General features: G+C 39.0%; 1 protein-coding gene across 10 annotated transcripts; it reads right to left on the bottom strand.

Annotated features, from left to right (window-relative positions):
• Nucleotides 1-563: 563 nt before the first annotated feature.
• On the bottom strand, nt 564-22,757 carry LOC124257837. Of its 10 annotated transcripts, XM_046691980.1 has the most exons (12): nt 22,594-22,757; nt 21,959-21,991; nt 21,516-21,642; nt 18,646-18,759; nt 12,924-12,989; nt 12,714-12,746; nt 11,745-12,195; nt 11,029-11,076; nt 9,649-9,696; nt 9,331-9,378; nt 6,184-6,212; nt 564-1,243 (listed from the first exon to the last, which is right to left on the bottom strand). In XM_046691980.1, exons 2-12 carry the CDS (start codon nt 21,989-21,991, stop codon nt 1,212-1,214), a joined length of 1,029 nt encoding a protein of 342 aa, XP_046547936.1. In that variant the 5' UTR covers nt 22,594-22,757; the 3' UTR covers nt 564-1,211. The 10 variants fall into 10 exon arrangements, with proteins under 10 accessions (XP_046547936.1, XP_046547931.1, XP_046547930.1 ...); XM_046691975.1 differs by lacking the exons at nt 564-1,243; nt 9,649-9,696 and adding an exon at nt 3,401-3,875; XM_046691974.1 differs by lacking the exons at nt 564-1,243; nt 11,029-11,076 and adding an exon at nt 3,404-3,875.
• Between the last annotated feature and the right edge of the window lie 160 nt (nt 22,758-22,917).

The raw sequence follows: 22,917 nt of genomic DNA, 5'->3' as shown, positions 1-22,917 counted from the left end.
ACAAACCATTTGTCTTGTTCACATTTGAGATAACTTAGGCATGTTCTTGCCGCGTAAACAACTTCAAGAATGTTCCATAGCATGTTGTGATGTCTTGAGGGATTTAGGAGAACACATAACTCAAAACGGAACTAAGTATCAGATGCATGTGAGTAAGTATGGTTTTACACCCCTTTAAGCAACATTTCAGCAATATCACGGCGGGGGCACCAGGAATAGGCTCCACTCATTGTACCCATGTGGGGAACCGAACCTGAGTCACATGCTCGTCTGTAAGAAGAGACTAAGCGGCGAGACGAGCGAACACTTTAACCATTAGGCTATTCCACTGCTCCTGAATTAGATGATAATACGTTCCATACCTTTCATTATTGTCAAAACCCAACGTGATGAATCCCTGCTGAATATTAACTGCAACAACCTAGTACAATGCAGACATTGAAAATTCTCAGGGAGTAATTTCAGTTAGTGGAAGGATCTTTTCATTCAATATATTTCAGTGTCTTAACAAATTACCTATGGTGAAATTGTAAGATTTCAAACTGTTTCGCCACGTAAATTTGAAATTCAACTTCCAGCTTCAGTGTAACAATAAGAACTTGGAGATACAGGGACACGAGTGGTTCTGAATTGTGATCAGCTTAACGAGATACATGCTGTGTAAGACCCATTTCAGATATAGTTATTTCATGACAATCAATACTGGGCGAACTTACATCGATTATCACTGTTTCATTGATATATTCTTCCTCTTGAAAAACTTGTTTACTTAACACAGAGCAAACGACAAAAACAACAGCCAACATTCCACTGAGCCAGTGTCAGATGAAAATGGCAGTAGTCACAACCACAGGCAATGCAGCAGATGTTTCAATGAGTGATTAATACCTATTTTGCTCATTGCCCTACATCTACTTGAAATCAAAATCAAATATCTGAATGTGCTCATTTTGCCATCTTCCCACTGTTCAAGTGAGAGGGGGTCGAAGACAACTGGAAGCCCAAAAGAACAGTAAATGGTGTTTTCATTATCCACATACATATTACATGAATGTTCTAATCTGTCTAAAGAAGTACGACATTTTAGGTATCCTTAACGTCAACAAACTCGTAAAATGGAAACTGATACTTACCATGAATGATGATTTGACAACCTCGCCAATATAACGTGAGAAATGCAGCGACCTGTTCCCCTATTTCATTAATCATGTTCATACAATGGTCAAATGTCCAATGCAAATTCCTAAAAAGTAAGTATAGGTTAATCACCCTTACGAGGTAGTTATCTAAATAAACAGTTTAATTAAATAACTACCGTAGTGAGGGTGATTAAACGGCTTACACCACGAGGGCATAGTTATTTAATACGCATGTAATGTATTAGGCATGAAGAAGATTATTAAAATGAGTACACTTTTATTTTGTTTAAATGAAAATAATTGCCCTATGGCAGTTATTCAGTTATTCTAATACTTCCAATGGACATAACTTTCCCTGGTGGTTTAATGATGGTTTAACAGTTAAACGTTTTACATATTTTGTCTGACATGTAGGTCTTATGTCCCCAACCACCAGAAACCCTTTCAAAATATCTCCTCCGTGACTCTTTGCATTAAACCTATCAACACACTTTGAGAAGTGTTAACAATTTCCTCGATTTCTAAAGAAAGTGATCGCTCACAGTGATTTAGCCATCAGAACTACACAAACAACATGTGTTTGATAAATCTTAAGACCTTGTGACTTCTGTATGGAACAGTTAATATGCTTGTGTAAAGTATCAATTCTGTGCTGTATGTCTAATAAAATGATCTGCGCTGAAATGAAAAAGATTAACTATATGCAGCCAACCTGTTTCGTCAAGTGAAATCCAACACCCTCCCTTCAGTAAAACAGTAAGAAATTGGAGTTGACATATAATCACAATTGTGATCAGCATAACGAGATACATGCTGACTAAGACTCATTTCTGAAATATCTATTTCATGGGAATCTGTGCTGATCGATTTTAGTTCGATAATCCCTTAAACTGTGAGATATTCCCCCTCTTATCGGCAAATGTGGGCATGGATAGGCAGCTCCCCAAGAAAGATTAAACACGACCCTATTTTCTATTTGTCTATGAAAGTCTTGGTATGTTAGAGTGACCTTGGCCAGAGGGGCCTACTCCCGTTTCAGAACATCAAGGTCAATTGCAACCCATTGGGCGTTTAAATCAAACATGGTGCTGGTGTGTTTCAGCACCCTAGTTTTTCACTGTTTATGACATTGTTTCATTTTACTCAAACTCAACGTATGCTGAATCAGTTGCTTCACTGCAAGTTCCATCATGTCGTTGAAAGTGTCCATTAAGCACACAAAAGTTACATTGACCTTAGCGTATCAAGGACCTCACCACGTTCAATTTCATGTATGACTATCAAATTTTAGGGTGTCCCATACTTTTTGTTTGTAGCATATACACAATATATCCGAGATGTTAAACAACCAGTCATCGAAGGGCTGTAGAATAAGTAGAGTATCACAGAGTGTGTTAAAACTAGCATGTAATTCAAAAAACATTTTACTAACGAAAACCATGCGATATAAAAGCAGACTATAGGTCAACGACTGATGGACGATCACCATACTAGGGACCATGGGGACTTAGAATACTTTTGCTTCCGGACTTTATTTAACCATTCAGCAGATGACCAAAATCAAAATGACAACACTAAAATTACAAGGGATGCAAAACGGAGGATCCTCACCTTTCAATAAATATTCATGTGAATATCTGTTGTGGCCAATACGACATCGTCGTATAATCGTCGTACCTCTTCAGATCTGGTCTTACAACTCAAGTAGGTGTAACCGATAGTTGGTTTATTTGTATGTAATTTATTGATACCTACATGGGCGTCCCACTTCTTTGGCATCAGATCACTAATAAAAGATCTAATAATAGTTTTGTAATCAGGGTATGGAATGAGAAATGCTCTCACAGATTTGTTGAGTGCTGCTTTAGTAGCAAAATCGGCCATACTGTTCCCTGGAATGCCAACTTGGCTGGGTAACCAGCAGAGGGCGATGACATATTGGCCAGTAGCAAGATCATTATACAATTCAATTATATTGATTAAAAGATGAAAAAACTTATAGCTTGGAGAAACGAAAGAGAGTCTGAAAATAGTATATATTGTTTATATTTAGGATGTTTATTGACATATATTTAAGACCCGTTAATATGACACTTGTTTCTCCTTTAATACTAGAGCTGTTATCTAATAGTTTCAGGTTACTTTTGCAGGCTCAACGATATATGATGGAGCCATACTCAAGGCTCGAGCGGAGCGATGATCTATATAGGTGTAGGGGGGTAGCTTGATCCCTTCCCCACTTTGAATTAGAGATTACTTTCAATAAATCGAGTACCTTCTGGCATTTATTTTTAGGTATTTGATTTGAGGAAGGAAAGTTTAATGGGAGTAGAAAATTAGACCTAAGAACTTGACCCCCTTAACAACTTTGATGGGAGTGCATGTAAAGTTCTGGGTTTTTATGCGGTATATATTTACGGTAGAAGTGTATGCAATTTGTTTTTAATTCAGAAAATGTGAAGCCGTTTTCCAAACTCCATTTAATTGCTTTGTTTAAACACAACTGCAGTTGCCGTTTTATAGCATGCCTAGTACCGCGATAATAAATATTAAAATCATCCACAAAAATTGATCCATCGATTGAATCATTTAAAAACATTGATTAACTGTTGATCGTAATGCTAAACAATGTGACAGACAAAATACTGCCTTGTTGCACACCGTACAGCCGATCGTGATTGTAATGATAAGCCAGGGTTGAACCCACTTGAACTTGTAATTGCCTGTCTGTTAAACCTGTGGCATTAAAAGAGGTAAACCATCCCTTAAACTAAAATCATGTAAATCCTTCAAAATGCCATGGTGCCAGGTGGTATCTTATGCTTTCTCGAGATCAAAGAATATCGATGCTGCATGTTGTCAGTTACTATAGCATTTTAACAAGGGCTTCTAATCATGATCAATGATCAATCGTACTTCGAGTTTTCCTGACACCACATTGAATATTTACTATAAGAATACTGGTTTCAATATACCGAGTTAATCCATTATTTACCATTCGTTCCATGGTTTGACAGACACACCTCGCTAAATATATTGGTCTGTCATTAGACGATCAGTATGATCCCGGTCAGGTTTTGGTAATGGCACAATGGTATTACGCAACGAAGGTGGAAAATTCCCTGATGTCCATATTTTGTCAAATATATCTAGAAGTGTTTCCAGACATGAATCAGGCAAATGCTTCTGGAGCTGATACTGGATATCACCAGCGCCTGTTGCTTTATCATGAGTTTGCTCAAGGGCAGTATGTAGCTCATGTAAGGAAAATAATTCGTTATAATCTTCACCATTGTCTGGTTGAAGTGACATGGTTAAAGAAAAAGTGTCAGCAACCCTTCTCTCCACCCACCACAATGTGTCATCAATAACAGTGTCAAACAGGAACGGGTGTCCAAGATGCACAGGGGTGTTATATTTATACAACAGAAATGACTGCATTTGTCTGTTTCGGCCCAAGACAAGACTCTTAGCAACAATGACATACAGATACACAACAGAGTAACATTACTAAAATTCAACGGCAGTGTATGGCATTGAAAATAGCAATAAAATCGCTGCTAGGGATAATTACTTAGCAAGAGATGTTCATGAAAAGGCGATGGGCATCCAGCACAAGAGGGCTGTTTACATTACCACTTGTCTTGGTGCAATATGAGAAGATTGAGGCATGCTCTTGCCTCGTCAATAACTTCAATCATGTTCCATAGAATGTTGAATGATTCTGCGATGTCTTGTGATGTTTAGGGTAACGCATAACCCAAAAAGTAACTACGTATTAAATGCTTGAATTATATATAAATACACTCCATACCTCTAATTATTGACAAAACGCATCGTAATGAATCTGTGATGAATTTTAACCTCAACAACCTAGAACAATCGCCACGTTGAAAATGAGGTTATGGAGGAGACTGCCTCCGAATAAGATTGAACACGACTCCATCATTTGTATGTCTATGAAAGACATGGTAAGACTACTACGGGCTGCTTAAGAAGGAACTCGGATATCGAGGGATATTTGTTTGACATGTGCTGGGAGTAACTTTAATTAGTGGAAATATCTTTTTATTCAATATAACTACAGAATGATGTACATGTATGTTGTGCTGGTTTAGGCACATCATAATTCATTTGAAATGGACACAATTTGACAATATTCGTGGTCGATCTATTTTTAATGGGCCGTTTTACGAGACATGGAATTGAAATCTATTCATCATTTCAGCAATGCATGATTTGAACAAACGTACAGCTTTCTAAGTATGAAAACATTGCGGTGTAATATAGCGCATAAGAATATCCGCAAGTGAAGCAGGAGATGACATCTGCTCCCAGAATATCTATCTATAAATATGTACCAGTTTGCCACTGGCCTCATCTATACAGCAAATATTAACAAGAAATATTCTATGTTTTTGGAGTTCTGCCGCTGAACAAAGAGACCGGGTCGAACGCTCATGCTGGTTGCTTTGTCCTATTCTTCGAACCGGGATGATACACCCATGGTAAAAAATTTCCTCAGGTTTCAAATACCAAAACTATAGGAATACTATTGGAATCATAGCGGCATCGATAGAATGAATCGTGATCTGATCTCGTAACACCATAATAATCCTTCTGGTATAATTATTGGAGCCAGAAATGACATATCCAATATTTCGGATGATTAGCATTTAATACTCTACACATATACTAGTAACAGGAGCGATTTAGCAGAAACCAGAACATACTTTCACACCATTTTTCCTGCACAAATATGGATACCTTGCCTATTTACTTGACACATCACCACCACTTTCCGGTTTCATGAAACATCTCATGCTGTTGAAAAAGTTGCATAATATAGGACACACACACATATTATATATTAAAATCATCTTTACAACACCTCATGCTGATATTGATCCTGCAGGTTAGGTTGGGTGGTGTATAGACAATCAAGCATTCCTAGCACTTTACTTCCATACCTGGAAAAACATCATAACATGTTCCCCTATTTCAATACAGTAAAGGAGAAAAGTAATTTTTAGCAATTACTCACCTGTGAGCGACGTGGATTCCGTGGGTTCACTGAAAATAGAATCATAATGATAGCAAATTAATGAATCATGAGTAACCTTACAGGGGTTTTGAAAAATGTTTATGACTTTCAGTTTAAGCAATGGCAGGAAGGGCAAATATCCCCATTACCTGGACCTAAACCCTTGAGCATCATGTCATCCTACCTACATATTTGGTGGTCTGTGGTCCTGTGCATATATCTCAGGTCACTAATCAGTTGACGTTAAGCAACGTTGAGCGTGGAGAGAGTCCGTGAGTGACCATGTTTGGCAGCTTCACTCATGAGAGTTTCTAGGATGTCAGTCCTGTCCCACAACGAAACACAGGTGAGACAAGTGACTTAGTTCAAAATTGCCTCTGTTCAACCAGCAGAACATGAGTACCTGGTGAGATAACTCATGTCACCATTAACCCTCGATGCACCTCACAGGCAGCTTGGGTTATCCGGGCTAATACAAGTTGATCCGATTCTGATTACAGCGTCCAGCAAATAACTAGTCAGATGGACACTAGGAGCTATATAAAAGAATTGTTATTATTATTTATTATTTGTTGGTATCCTCAGAACCTCCCTACCCATAGGTTTAAAAATAATACTATATGCAAGTAATAAGTTTTGATATACTTTTGATTGTGTGATGCATGTCTTGTTTTGTCATGATATATAATGTGCACTTTTCTCTTCAGAGGTTCATGGAGATACATTTCTGAAAAAGGTACTGCTTATATCAGTGCTTACAGAAAGTAGTAAATATATACTACACTGCAAAAGAAACGTCATCCTACCAAACATTTTGCCAGATATGTTTCAGCTGAATGTTAATTAATTTTTCACTTTTTATATTTAAGCGAGACATGGTTCGTAGCCAGTGTTCAAGAAAAGTTGGTTTCAGATTCTGTATTTGATACAAAGAACGTGTCCTCAAAACGCAGTTACTAAAGTAATGAAGGGACAAGGGTTTTGTGCGTATTTCATGAAAATGACAATGCACGTGCATCCCGAGGTGTCATCAATATAAGAAGAGCCACCGAACATGCACCGAATCATTCACTGTTCGACAGTAGCGACATGCCACGATTATCAAGGGAACAGAGGGGCCAAGCTTTAGGAAGACTGAATGCTGGCCAGACTGCAAGACATGTTGCAAATCATTTTTCTGTTCAGCTCGAACAATATACCACCTGCAACAACGAGTCCAAGCCACTGGAAGCACAGCCGACCGTCCTCGCAGTGTAAGACCACCTGTGAAAACGTTGAAGCAAATCGGCAGATTGTCCGTCATCACCTGCAAAATCGTTTCGCTAGGGCTACGGAAACTACACGGACCAATCAGCGCCGGCACAGTGCGGAGGTGTTTGAGGCAGAGAAACGTCAGATGTCGCAGGCCGTACCGGGGTCCAATCCTCACTGTTTGACATCGTCGTGCTCGTCTCCAGTGGGCCACACATCATCAGATTGGCGTCACCGGGAGTGGCTAACTGTAGTCTACTCCGACGATAGCCGGTATCGCGTCTCGACGGCTGATGGCAGAATGAGAGTGTGGCGACGACGGGGGAACGTTTTGCAGATGTTTGTGTCCTGGAAAGAGACTCGTGGGGAGGTCCGAGCATAATGGCGTGGGGTGCTATTGCTCTCAGTCACAAACTGGGCCCTATGGTGTTCCAGAATATTGGTCCTTGTAGAGGAAATGGTGTAACATCTGCCCGCTACATCAATCAAGCGCTGAGACCCTTCGTCCTGCCACATTTTGGTCGTCATGGAAACCACGCCTTCCAGCATGACAACGCGCATGCCCATACTGCCAGAGCAACTAGAGACTTTCTCCGTCAACATGGCAGACAAAATCGCCAATGGCCTGCCCTCAGTCCAGACTTAAACCCGATAGAACACTTGTGGGGCGAGTTCAGAGGAGGCTCAATGATGTGCGACCAAGGCCGACAACTGCAGATGAACTCTCTACGGCGTATCACCGAGTATGGGCGCAAGTTCCTATGGTATCATCCACTCCATGTGCAGACGATGCAACGCTGTTGTCAACTCTCAAGGAGGCCATACACGTTATTGACATCAGTTTGACTTATCGTTGTTTGAAATTCGTCTTTAAGTATTGATTATCAAACATGTCAATTTTGAAATCTTTCTGACAATTATTATGTTATTTACATGTGTTTGAATTAAACTGATTACCAATTTGAAAAAAGGGAGTGACGCTTTTTTGCCGTTCAGTGTACAAACGGATGAACGTTAAGTACCATTAAATATGTTGAGCGCTTACAGAATATGTTCATATTCAGCTTGTGAATGAATACACACATGATAATTATGTTCATTTAAGAAATTATTGCAAGTGGACTAAGTGGAAAGTGCCTCCCAAACACACACTAAAGAGAATGTCCAGGAGCAAAACCAAGCTTTTTTCACAAGTTGATTTTGTGCACGTGCCACATGTCGGTATTTAATTTGCACGTGTTTCTATGTTCAATAGGCACTCGTGAAAAGCAGTCTTCTCGTGGTGAGTGCAAATAGCTCATTCAGAAACGCATGCAACTTTTACCATCGTACTGTGCGTGCATATCACTGATGTTAGACGAAACATACTTTCTAAAAAATACTTGGTGCTTTACTTTTTTTCCAGGCTGATTTCCAATGAACATAGATAAGTTGTATACAGTGATCACCGATATCCATTCAACATGAATAAAGCATAGAGTTTGACAACTGATATATATTCACGATGGATAAAGTGTGCAATGTGATAACCCGTATCCATTGAACATTCACAGGTTGTAGAGTATCAACTTGTTCATCTTACAAATTTGATGCAAATGGGATAACCTCTGGATTTACACCAATGCTTTCTTTCACAATTTCAGCCGCAGACGTTGAAGGCAGGCTGACAGCATGTTCAGTATCTGCTGCCATTTCATCTGTGGCACCACTAATGAAAACAGCATAACTTTTAGTGCTTACAGAAAAGGATGAATATATCAAAATAGGGTGTTTCTGCTGAGGCCGTGACATGTTCTTACAGAAAAGAGTGAATATATAAAATTAGGGTGTTTCTGTTAACACAATGACCAAAACACATTCTGTTTTTAAGTGAGAAGATCCAAAAGATTTACTTACCTTTTGTAGTGTTGACTTTTCTCTTTTGATGATCCCTGAGTTAACTTCCTGAAAAGAGTGGCGTACCTTAGTACTTTCAGAAATAGTAAATATAGAAGTTATATCAAAACATTATTTTCCTTTTTAAAAGTGACGAAACAGCCTTTCGTTCGTTGTGACAAAAGTACTTTTGCCTCATATTTACAAAATATAATTGTTTACTGGTCATGCGTCAAAAACAGTGTTGCTGATCCACGAAAATAGGGGTTTTGTGTTTAGGCAGTGACACAAAAATACCATTCTGTTTCTAACTGTTAAGAGCCACCTTGATTTACTTACTTTTTTTTAAGTTCACTCTTCTCGTCTGGTGATCTCGGAGGTAACTTCCTGGAAAGAGTTTAAAGTAAGAATGTATGTTTTATCCAAACAACAATTTTATTGCGAAAATCTACGAAAATGACCTTGAAAATATTCATTTCCAGTTAACCGATAGCAGCTGGACATTGATAGGTTACATATGTTATATTTTGGATTACATTTTCTCATTAAAGTACAGATTCTAATACTTTTGTTGGGTTGAGTCCCATCCGGGATTCATACCCTCAATCTCAAGTCAAGCACCCTCATCATCAAAGTGAGAAGCCTAACCCACTCAGCTACCGCGGATTCCACACAATGGAAATCCGACAACTGGTAGTGTGTACTACGGACTCTCTGTACCCCTCTGATGTGTAAATTGTAAAGTGTAAAAAAAACTATGAATACACAATGCCGTTTAGAATGGGGTCAAATGTAATATACTACTCAAAACAAATTAAGGGTTATGAGATTTCATCATGTAATGTTATTGATGAGACTGGTTGCATTATACATGAATAAAATTTTACATTCTGTGTGTGGTAATTTAATCAAAACCATTGCAGAATCTTGATAAAGGCTGCAGATAAACGTGGTGCCAATAGTCATCATGTGGTAGGGTTTTAAGAAATGAACAAATTGAAACATCGAGTGCTTCACAGAAGCGCCACCACTATGCTTGTGGAAGATGATGTTTCATCATGAACAACATTTGCTTATGTTCTTTGTGGGATTAGTGCTGTGCATGCTTATTTTCCCTATAAAACTCGCAATTGTCGCATTGTTATTGTCACTTGAAATTCAACAATAGCAAGACGTCAGAGACTTAATGTGAGTCAGAGTGTCATTGGAAGGTTATGACACCGGTTTCGTGTCACTGGAACGCTGACTAATCGACCACGTTCTGGCAGGCCTCCATTAACAACTCCTAGAGAAGACCGATACCTGACAAATATGGCCCTCCCACATCGCAGAGTAACTGCCAGACAACTTCGTGACCAACCGAGAGCTGCCACAGGTACCTTGGTATCTGATCAGACTGTCAGGAACCGACTGACGAGGAACAATCTTCAGGAATGGCGACCAACAGTATGACCACCGCTCCTTCAGCGACACACGACGACAAGACATGACTGGCTTACCTCAGTAAGTTCAGAAATAGTAAATATAGAAGTTATATCAAGCATTACTTTCCTTTTGAAAATTGACGAAACAGCCTTTCGGTCGTTGTGACCAAAGTACTTTTGCCTCATGTTTACAAAATATAATTGTTCACTGGTCGTGCGTCAAAAAGAGGCTGAGGCAGTGACACAAAAATACCATTCTCTTTCTCACAGTTAAGAACCACCTTGATTTGCTTACCTTTTTTTAAGTTCACTTTTCTCGCCTGATGATCTCGGATGTAACTTTCTGGAAAGAGTTTACCGTTGTGTTTTCAGAAAAACAGTAAATTTATATGTTGTATCCAAGCAGCACTTTCGTCTCTAAACTAGACTAATCATTGGATTACCAGATGATTGATATCCAGTGAATACAAATAAGTTCTACAGTGTGATAAGCGAATCGTCAGTACACAAATTGAGAAGCCTAACCCACTCAGCTACCGCAGATTCCACCCAATGGAAGTCCGACAACGTGTAGTGTGGACTACGGACGTAGTGTGCTCATCTGCTAAGCATAAATTGGCACAGCTTCCAAGGTCGAAAGCTATGAATACACAATGCCTTTTAGAATGTGGTCAAATGTAACATGGGTTACATTTGGAATTACACTTTCTCATGTTATATTTGGCGAATCTGCCTGAATCTGATGGTGTCGGTTCGAATCCTGGATGGAACTCAACCCAGCAAAGAGTACTAGAATCTGTACTTTATTGTGAAAGTGTAATCCCAAACATTATAAGTTACATTTGACCACTTTCTAAATGGCATTGTGTATTCATTTATAGGTTGTTCAATATGATCACCGATATCCACTGAAAAAAACTAGGTTATGCAAGTATGAATTGCTGAACGCACACTACTGAATCCTGATTACGAATCTAATGTAAGTTGAGTGTTTACTGGATTTTCACCAACCTCTTTTTCGCATCTTCACTCAAAGACTGTGAAGGCAAGGCGGCCGCATCTTCCTTGTCCTCCGCCCTTTCTTTGGCATCACTGATGTTGTCAGTTGCCGGCTCAGTGGAAACTTGCAAACTGCAGCTGGGAGCATCCTTTCCAATGCCTTGCAAAAAGTTCTTAAACATTGTCTCCACCTTTTCTTGGTCTTGAATCATTCTGCTTCTATCTTCCTCAGTATCATGTAGGAATTCCAAAACTAGACATGACTGGTTGTGCATTTTTTTTAATTTACAACGATAAAGTTCGTTCAGTTTATCAATGAACTCAATGAAATCACCGTCGCTCACAATGCTTTCTATCAGTCCGTGCACAACATTCTCAAAAATCCATGTTGACCCGAGAGACCGTCCCTGACCGTCATCTTGTTCATAGCAACAGCGAGTCATCTTGTTGTTGGCACATTCAACTGTCAAAATGAAACAAAAAAATAGCACATATCTTTACATAAGAAAGAGAGTCAAAGAATTGATTGGTTCTAGTGTTTGTGATACAATATCGAAATAATTTCAGCATTGGCTCCATTAGAGTCCTTACGGTTTTAACAAACTGACAAGGAACACAAGTATTAGTTCGAAACAACCGTTGTTCATGATATACATTTTGTTTGAAATATAATAGCTACATATTGCAGCAAAAATGTCAGTTTGTTTTATCTGTCAGTTTATCATTAACGTAGTTAGACTGTTCATCCTATCACTTACTAGATATTCATGTGATATTTCAAGCGTTAACGTTGTGCATAAGAGGCAAATGATTGATTTTGGAACATAAATCCTCAATAAGCTGGAAAATATCTGTCGTTTTATTCACGTTCGTGCTCACTGGTCGATAATAACTTATCGCATGGCGCATTTCGTAGATAATGTTCTGTTGTTTGCCAAACAAGGATAAGATTAGATGTATCTAAGAAAAGGTTATGCTTACCCTGCACGATTGTTTTACCATTTTCTGCTGGAACTGAAGAAAGATATGGCATTTGCATTGTATTTCGTATTACAGCCGTAAAATAATAAGCGACAAAATATGCAGTATTTGTTTTGTTGCAAATTACATTTGGGGAAAACATATGTCGTGGATAGTGAAAATTATGACACAATGACCTCTGAATCACTAAGTTCGATTACAGTAACTTACCCGATATCCGTATTTTGGGCTTGACACCTTTGTCAGTAGAGAATGTAACACCATCGGATGGCTCTGCTGAAACAGGTAAACAAATAACCTGAATTAAATATGTTACGAAATGTATATATGGATTTCTTGATGGATAGTTATTGTTTAAAATAAACTTATCAGTATATGTCAATTTTCAAGCTGGTTTGTCGGCTGTCTTGTGTGCTGTATGCTTAGCACTCATTTCTTACACTATCTCCATGTGCCACGTGCCCTGTTTTGTACGCTATAGTAATGTGTCGTATGACGTATTCTTTTTTGTGCTCTACTGAACAGTGTTGTGTGTCTTTACTTCTTGTATTCTACAGAAAGTGGTTTATATCCTTCATTCTTACATTCTACAGAATAGTGTAGTATCTCCTACCTCCTTGTTCTCTACAGAATAGAGGTTTATGTCCTACCTTCTTTTTCTCTACAGAATAGAAGTTTATGTCCTACTTCTTCTACTCTACAGAAAGTGGTTTATGTCCTACCTCCTTGTTCTACACAGAATAGTGTTGTATTTCCTACCTCCTTGTTCTCTACAGAATAGAGGTTTATGTCCTACCTTCTTGTTCTCTACAGAATAGAGGTTTATGTCCTACTTTCTAGTTCTCTACAAAATAGGGGCTTATGTCCTGCTTTCTTGTTCTCTACGGAATAGAGGTTTATGTCTTACTTTCTTGTACTCTACGGAATAGAGGTTTATGTCCTACCTTCTTGTTCTCTACAGAACAGAGGTTTATGTCCTACTTTTTGTTCTCTCCGGAATATAGGTTTATGTCCTACCTTCTTGTATTCTACAGAATAGAGGTTTATGCCCTACCTCCTTGTACTCTACAGAATATAGGTTTATGTCCTACCTTCTTGTACTCTACAGAATAGAGGTATAGGTCCTACCTTCTTCTACTCTACAGAATAGACGTTTATGCCCTACCTTTTTGTACTCTACAGAATAGAGGTTTATGTCCTACCTTTTTGTACTCTGCAGGATTTTACTATGTGTCCTACCTTCTTGTACTCTACCGAATATTGTCGTATGTCCTACCCTTTTGTACTCTACAGTATTTTACTATGTGTCCTACCTTCTTGTACTCTGGAGGATTTTACTATGTGTCCTACCTGCTTGTACTCTACAGAATAGTGTCGTAAGTCCTACCTTCTTGTACTCTACAGGATTTTACTATGTGTCCAACCTATTTGTACCCTACAGTATTTTACTATGTGTCCTACCTGCTTGTACTCTACCGTATTTTACTATGTGTCCTACCTTCTTGTACTCTACAGTATTTTACTATGTGTCCTACCTTCTTGTACTCTATCGTACTTTACTATGTGTCCTATCATCTTGTACTCTACAGTATTTTACTATGTGTCCTACCTTCTTGTACTCTACAGTATTTTACTATGTGTCCTACCTTCTTGTACTCTACAGTATTTTACTATGTGTCCTACCTTCTTGTACTCTACAGTATTTTACTATGTGTCCTACCTTCCTGTACTCTACAGTATTTTACTATGTGTCCTACCTTCTTGTACTCTACAGTATTTTACCATGTATCCTACCTTCTTGTACTCTACAGTATTTTACTATGTGTCCTACCTTCTTGTAATTCTCTACAATATTTTACTATGTGTCCCACCTTCTTGTACTCTACAATATTTTGCTATGTGTGTCCCACCTTCTTGTACTCCCCCACAGTATTTTTTTACTATGTGTCCCACCTTCTTGTACTCTACAATATTTTGCTATGTGTCCTACCTTCTTGTACTCTACAGTATTTTACTTTGTGTCCTACCTTCTTGTACTCTACAGTATTTTACTTTGTGTCCTACCTTCTTGTACTCTACAATATTTTGCTATGTGTCCTACCTTCTTGTACTCTACAGTACTTTACCATGTTTCCTACCTTCTTGTACTCTACAGTATTTAACTATGTGTCCTACCTTCTTGTACTCTGGAGGATTTTACTATGTGTCCTACCATCTTGTACTCTACAGAATAGTGTCGTAAGTCCTACCTTCTTGTACTCTACAGGATTTTACTATGTGTCCAACCTATTTGTACCCTACAGTATTTTACTATGTGTCCTACCTGCTTGTACTTTCTACCGTATTTTACTATGTGTCCCACCTTCTTGTACTTTACAGCATTTTATTATGTGGTCTAATCTTCTTGTACTCTACCGTATTTTACTACTTTGTGTCCCACCTTCTTTGTACTCTCTTACAGTACTTTACTTTATGTATCCCACCTTCTTGTACTCTACACAATATTTTGCTATGTGTCCCACCTTCTTGTACTCTACAGTATTTTACTCTGTGTCCCACCTTCTTGTACTCTACAGTATTTTACTTTGTTTCCCACCTTCTTGTACTCTACAGTATTTTACTATGTGTCCCATCTTCTTTGTACTCTTACAATATTTTACTATGTGTCCCATCTTCTTGTACTCTACAATATTTTGCTATGTGTCCCACCTTCCTTGTACTTTCTTTTACAGTATTTTTGTACTCATGTGGTTTACTTTTAGTTCTTCTTGTACTCTCCACAGTATTTTAACTTTGTACCTCCCACAGTATTGTGTCCCACCTTCTTGTAATCTTGTACTCTACAGTATTTTGTACTTACATGTTTAATTTTGTGTCCCACCTTCTTGTACTCTTACAGTATTTTACTTATGTGTCCCACCTTCCTTGCACTCTCTCACAGTATTTTACTGTGGTCCCACCTTCTTGTGTTCTCTACAGTATTTTACTTTTGTGTCCCACCTTCTTGTACTCTCCACAGTATTTTACTATGTGTCCCACCTTCTTGTAACTTCACATAGCACTCTGTATTTTACTATGTGTCCCATTTTTCCTTGTACTCTTACATGTTACTATGTGTCCCACCTTCTTGTACTCCCCAAGTACTTGTACTTTCACTGTATTTTTACTCTCATGTCCCACCTCTTGTACCTCTACAGTATGTAATTCTTTTGTACTCTACAGTATTTTATTATGTGTCCCACCTTCTTGTACTCTTACAATATTTTACTTTGTGTCCCACCTTCTGTACTCTACAGCATTTTACTATGTGTCCCACCTTCTTGTACCTCACAGTATTTCCACTTTTTAGGTCAGTCTCTCTTGTCTTTTACAGTATTTTACTGTGTCCCACCTCTTGTACTCTCTACAGTATTTTACTATGTGTCCCACCTTCTTGTACTCCCACAATATTTTACTATGTGTCCCACCTTCCTTTGTACATCTCTATATGGTCTAACATTTTGCTATGTGTCCCACCTTCTGTGTAATTCTTATAGCATTTTACTATGTGTCCCACCTTCTTGTACTCTACAGTATTTTACTATGTGTCCCACCTTCTTGTACTCCCTACAATATTTTACTATGTGTCCCACCTTCTTGTACTCTTACAGTATTTTACTATGTGTCCCACCTTCTTGTACTCTACAGTATTTTACTTTGTATCCCAATCTCCTGTACCCTACATAGTACTTTTACTTGTGTCCCAATCTTCCTTGTACACAGTATTTTACTATGTGTCCCACCTTCTTGTACTCCCACAGTATTTTTACTATGTGTCCCACCTTCTTGTACTCCCACAGTATTTTACTATGTGTCCCACCTTCTTGTACTCTCACAATATTTTACTATGTGTCCTACCTTCTTTGTACTCTACAATATTTTTGCTATGTGTCCCACCTTCTTGTTCACTCACAGTATTTTACTATGTGTCCCTACCTTTCCTTGCCTTCTTGTACTTCACAGTATTTTACTTTGTGTCCTACCTTCTTGTGCTCTACAGTATTTTACTATTATGTCCCACCTTTCTTGTACTCTACAATATTTTACTATGTGTCCTACCTTCTTGTACTCTACAGTATTTTACTATGTGGTCCTACCTTCTTGTACTCTACAGTATTTTACTATGTGTCCTACCTTCTTGTACTCTACAGTATTTTACTATGTGTCCTACCTTCTTGTACTCTACAGTATTTTGCTATGTGTCCTACCTTCTTGTACTCTACAGTATTTTACTATGTGTCCTACCTTCTTGTACTCTACAGTATTTTTACTATGTGTCCCACCTTCTTGTACTCTACAACATTTTACTATGTGTCCCACCTTCTTGTACTCTACAGCATGTTTGTGTATGTGTCCTGTACCTTCTTGTACTCTACAGTATTTTACTATGTGTCCTACCTTCTTGTACTCTACAATATTTTACTATGTGTCCTACCTTCTTGTACTCTACAGTATTTTACTTTGTGTCCTACCTTCTTGTACTCTACAGTATTTTACTATGTGTCCTACCTTCTTGTACTCTACAGTATTTTTACTATGTGTCCCACCTTCTTGTACTCTACACTATTTTATGTGTCCCATGTCTATGTGTCCTACCTACCTTGCTCTATTTTACTATTTGTGTCCCATGTGTACCTACAGTATTTTGTATGTGTCCCACCTTCTTTGTGTGTGTCTTCACCTTCTTGTACTCCCACAGTATTTTACCTATGTGTCACCTATTGTACTCTACATTTGTACTCCCACCTTCTTGTACTCTACAGTATTTTACCATGTATCCTACCTTCTTGTACTCTACAGTATTTTACTTTGTGTCCTACCTTCTTGTACTCTACAATATTTTACTATGTGTCCTACCTTCTTGTACTCTACAATATTTTGACTATGTGTCCTACCTTCTTGTACTCTACAGTATTTTACTTTGTGTCCTACCTTCTTGTACTCTACAGTATTTTACTTTGTGTCCTACCTTCTTGTACTCTACAATATTTTGCTATGTGTCCTACCTTCTTGTACTCTACAGTACTTTACCATGTTTCCTACCTTCTTGTACTTTACAGTATTTTACTATGTGTCCTACCTTCTTGTACTCTACAATATTTTACTATGTGTCCTACCTTCTTGTACTCTACAATATTTTGCTATGTGTCCTACCTTCTTGTACTCTACAGTATTTTACTATGTGGTCTACCTTCTTGTACTCTACAGTATTTTACTTTGTGTCCTACCTTCTTGTACTCTACAGTACTTTACCATGTATCCTACCTTCTTGTACTCTACAGTATTTTACTATGTGTCCTACCTTCTTGTACTCTACAATATTTTACTATGTGTCCTACCTTCTTGTACTCTACAGTATTTTACTATGTGTCCTACCTTCTTGTACTCTACAATATTTTACTATGTGTCCTACCTTCTTGTACTCTACAGTATTTTACTATGTGTCCTACCTTCTTGTACTCTACAATATTTTACTATGTGTCCTACCTTCTTGTACTCAGCAGTATTTTACTATGAGTCCTACCTTCTTGTACTCTACAGTATTTTACAATATGTCTTACCTCCTTGTACTCCACAATATTTTACTATGTGTCCTACCTTCCTGTGCTCTATACTGCCGTATTGTGTGCCCTTACTTCATGGACTCAATAGTGTGGTATTAGTAGTGTGAACCTTTCTGTATTGTATTACACTGTGTTGTGTGAACTACCTTTCTGTACTGTATTACACTGTGTTGTGTAAACTACCTTTCTGTACTGTATTACACTGTGCTGAGTGAACTGCCTTTCTGTACAGTGTTAAACTGAGAATTGCAGTGGATACTGAATTCCATGAAACTGCAGAGTGTCATGGTGCCCATGTCACTCTCAGTCCACGTGTTTGTAATACATACCATTATGCACATGCTGTTCACGGATGTTTTGTTCCTTGATCAAAACACCACACGCTGTATTTTCATTGACAGTACTTTGGTTCGACCCACATACGTGATAAGACATCGAAACGTCTAAAACAACAACAGAAACAACAAAAACACACAATGTTATCATCTACTCTAGTTCTTCCAATCTCTGGAGTGTGGGATTCTTTCGTTTCCCCAAATTGGTACAATGGTGTCCTAGGCCGTGTTATTGCTGGAATATTGCGTGAAAAGGCGCAAAGCTATACTTATTCACTCTTGCAATTTCTAAGTGCCTAAAACGACTTCGTTATTACCTCCTTATTTCAAGTAAAACAACTTGATGATGCTTGTGAATAACAGTAATTACTCACTCACTAAATTCAACAATAATGCTTACATTTACAAGGTTCATCATATGTAGTAAATTGCAAACTGAATATAGTGGACGATTGTGCAATTCGTTGCAAGTTTGTTACAAACTATTCTCATTATTTCCACAATATATACTGAGTCAAAAAAGAAACTTCACATTCTTTCTTCAGGGCACTATAAAAGAACAAAAGAGGGTAAGATGGTTTTAAATTGTTATTATTTCCTTGCTGAGATCTGTGTGATGTACTCGATACACTGACGGTGCCATAATCAGTTCCATTTGGCTACACCGCCGTTCCCAAAAATGGGTATACGGAATGTCAAGTCACTAGAATAAAAATGCGAAATTTCGTGTATGGCCGCCCCGTGCATTCACCACTGCCGAACACAAGTCTCCTCATCGACTGCCTGATGCTTGTGAACACGTGGTTGGAGATTCTGCGCCTTTGCTCTTGCAAGACAGCGCCAAGTTCCTGCAAATTCTGAGGTTGGTTCCTAAGACCACGAAGCCTTCTCCCAAGTGCATCCCAAACGTGCTGTATTGGATCAAGGTCAGGGGACCTCGATGGCCAGTCCATGACGTTGATTCCAGCGTTTTGAAGGAAATTTCGTGTCAATATCGCGGTATGCGGCCGAGCATTATCATGCTGGAACTGTAGACCTGGGCCATGAGCCACCATGAAAGGAACGAGTTCAGGGGGTGAGAACCTGGTCGAGGTAAGCAGCAGCTGTGAGGTTTCCACGGATGACCAGAAGTCGGGAACGGTTGTTCCCACGGAAAGCACCCCACACCATGCAACTTCTGCCCCCGAATCTGTCGACTTCCTGTACACAACATTGGGCATACCGTTCACGAGGTCGTCTGACGACGCCTGTCGTCCCCGAATCTGAGGGTAAAACCTGGATTCATCGCTAAAGACGACTCGATTCCAGTCCCTCTTGGACTATTGGAGGTGACATTGGGCCCACAGCAGGCGTTGACGCTGGTGAAACGGCGTCAATATTGGCCCACGATATGGACGTCGGGAATGGAGATTGGCAGCCCGCAACCGATTTCGAATGGTCTGTGAGGACAGTCGACCTCTAAACATCTCAGCTCTGGTTCGTGTAGCCGGCAGAAATCTGTCAAGTAGGTGACGTAGGACGATTGGACGGTCTTCTGCTCGTGACGTCACCTGTGGACGACCCGACCTTGGGCGATCAGAAGTGGTGCCAGTTTGTTGTAGACGACCTCGCAAGTCATACACAGTACGACGTCTGCATCACATTGCCCTTGCGACGTCAATAACTGATCTTACCGCTTGCAACATGCCAACGGCACGTTCACGTTGCACATTTGACAATCGTGGCATTTCAAGTACCGTTAGAACTGTGGTTTAAAAGTGTTTTTCCAATTCTTGCGGCCAATGCAAACACGTGTATAAGAAGAAAACATCGATGCGAAGATCACGTGATCGACTGCACGTGCAAAACCTGATTTGGAACTAACTTCATTTGCACGACGTATGGATTGGTTTGAGTGGGTTTTGCTAACGGTTTTCTAGAGTAGAAAGATAGGGATCCCATTTCGGATACATAGATGTATCATCAGAGAAAAATTATTCATTATTTTTCAAATTACATTTTGTGAAATTTCTTTTTTGACTCAGTATATATAATAATTTCCAGAAACAAAAACCCAGACTGATCCCTTATCTTGTTTGGAGAAACACTCAACCATCTAGGATCTTCTTTTGAAGAGGAGCGGGATATATGGTCCCAATGAATTTGGAGTGAGTAACTATTGATTTACTGGGCATTTAGCAATATACCAGCAATATTGCGACCGGGCACACCAGAAATGGGATTCATACATTGTACCCATGTGAGAAATAGAACCTGGACCTTCGGCGTGACGGGCGAATGCTTTAACCAGTTGGCTACCACCACCCCTTTTAAATTTGGAGACGGACATATCAGGTTTCTTTGTTATCAAGTGATGGTGCATCAGGGCTCTCCCAATTTTCCTCTGATTTCTTTCCCCTGAGTAGCATTTCCCCATACATTTTGGACTTCATGATATATGTGCATCTCCCCTTCTCCAGAATCATTGATCCGCCGCTGTGTTATATTTATTCATATGTTTGTGCAAATAACAGGTATATTTGGCTAAACTTCCAAAATTTGGTAAAACCCTGATATTTCTCCAAATTTAATGTTAAAGTATATGGTGTGCCATTAATTTCGAAACAGTAGGACCGACATAACAATCCTTACGAAACAATTCCTCTCAGAGATCACTTAAAATACAATGTCGGTACGAGTTACAATTATCTTATTGACCAAAAACCAACTGTCTTTTCCACTGACATAATGTTCGTTTTTGCGTGTCTGAAGTTAGTAAACTCAATAAAAAGAATTATAAGCGTTCTCGCAGTAAGACTACATTTGATAATTTAACACTCAGAACATGGAATATACACGTCGTTTTTGGCAGTGCGATATCTTACTTTGCTGATCAACCGGGGCTGTGCATGCCTCTTCTGTGTGGTCACGCTGAGAACAATCATTGTTGTCACGATCGTCGGTACTGACATCACTCGTGTCTGCAGCCATCTTCGTTGTCGGCGACAGCATCTAGACGACCGATGGTACTCATATAGACCACCACAGGTATACGGAGACACTAGATAAGTGTTATTTTAAGTGTATTTGATTGATAATTCACAATGAAAATGATTACATGATAATAAATCTACAGACCTTCGTAACATGTGACACCAACCGACTGATAATTTGCTCGCTCACTTACCCAGTACTTACTCAAAATGTAAATAACGATTGTCTCATGAATCTTCTTGAAAATGCCAACTCTAAATCTACAGCTCTCTATGCAAACTATATATTGTGCACTCATAAATTCTTCTGGTTACCCTCTGGTACACTCACCCACCTCTTTTATTGACTTTATCATGATCCCAGGCATCTAGAGGTGGAAAAGAAGAAATGAATGGCCATGTATTCAGTCAGGTCCAGCTACACATCCATCCATACACACCGACACGCTTGTGGGCAGTTGAACGTTAAAAATACTATGCATTCATACTATAAATAGCATGTTCTCTGTCTCCATTTAAGAGCAGCCGTCATTATCGCCCTCACGTGTCAAGCTAATGATTCTCTGCATATTAACTTGCTGCACATTTATATTACATTTGGATAACAATCATATCCCTAAACTGAGCTTGGATCGTTCACTCTCATGCATGGGTACTGTGTTATATGGGTTCAATATCTACAGTCAACAATGTTACTGGTACACCGGGTAGGGGGAAATCGAAACTGGGGGATTCCCCTCTTTTATTATAATTGGACATTTACTAATAACAGAGCGATCAGAATTAACTCTGACACTCGAGGAAACTGTCACCGGAAATATTGAACAAGAACCGTAGTATGGTATTAAAGGGTAAGAGTTGTATGGCCACGATTGACAGAAATATACATGCAATGCATCTACTTCCGTGTAATACCCATTATTTATTTATTTTCAAAGCAGATCAAGCCTAACCCTGACGATTTACTCACCTAAGTGTTGTAAAATTATTCCCTCACATCATTCCAGGACATGTAACACATCTACAAATACAGAACTCTGTATTAAGACATGGTAGGAGATGAACAGTGGGAGTCGCTCTTCGCCGAGACGCCTACAGTTGCGGGTATGTTGATGACGTCATACAACCGGTGTTGTATAACAAAGCGTGCCCTGCATCGATATGCACAACATTACTGTTTGCATGTTGTGTGGGTAAATGAGAGAATATGCTACGGCGAGGTACACTAGGAATGGGACTGGATGTATGTATGTGGAGAATTGAAGTCGAGTCTTTACCGTGACCCTGTCTGTCT

Source organism: Haliotis rubra, unplaced genomic scaffold (genome assembly GCF_003918875.1).
Source record: "Haliotis rubra isolate DU_JTF1 unplaced genomic scaffold, ASM391887v1 Scf676, whole genome shotgun sequence".
Classification (NCBI taxonomy): Eukaryota; Metazoa; Mollusca; class Gastropoda; order Lepetellida; family Haliotidae; genus Haliotis; species Haliotis rubra.
This window is presented reverse-complemented; position numbering and strand designations above follow the sequence as displayed.

Bases quoted from the DNA above. Each gene is read 5' to 3' on its own strand.
- LOC124257837 (XM_046691973.1), bottom strand. From the start codon at position 21,991: ATGCCTGGGATCATGATAAAGTCAATAAAAGAG. The intron at 12,747-12,923 runs GTAAGTTACTGT...ATCTTTCTTCAG, and splicing joins GCCCAAAATACGGATATCGG to TTCCAGCAGAAAATGGTAAA. The intron at 11,077-11,744 runs GTTGGTGAAAAT...AACTCTTTCCAG, and splicing joins AGTGAAGATGCGAAAAAGAG to AAAGTTACATCCGAGATCAT.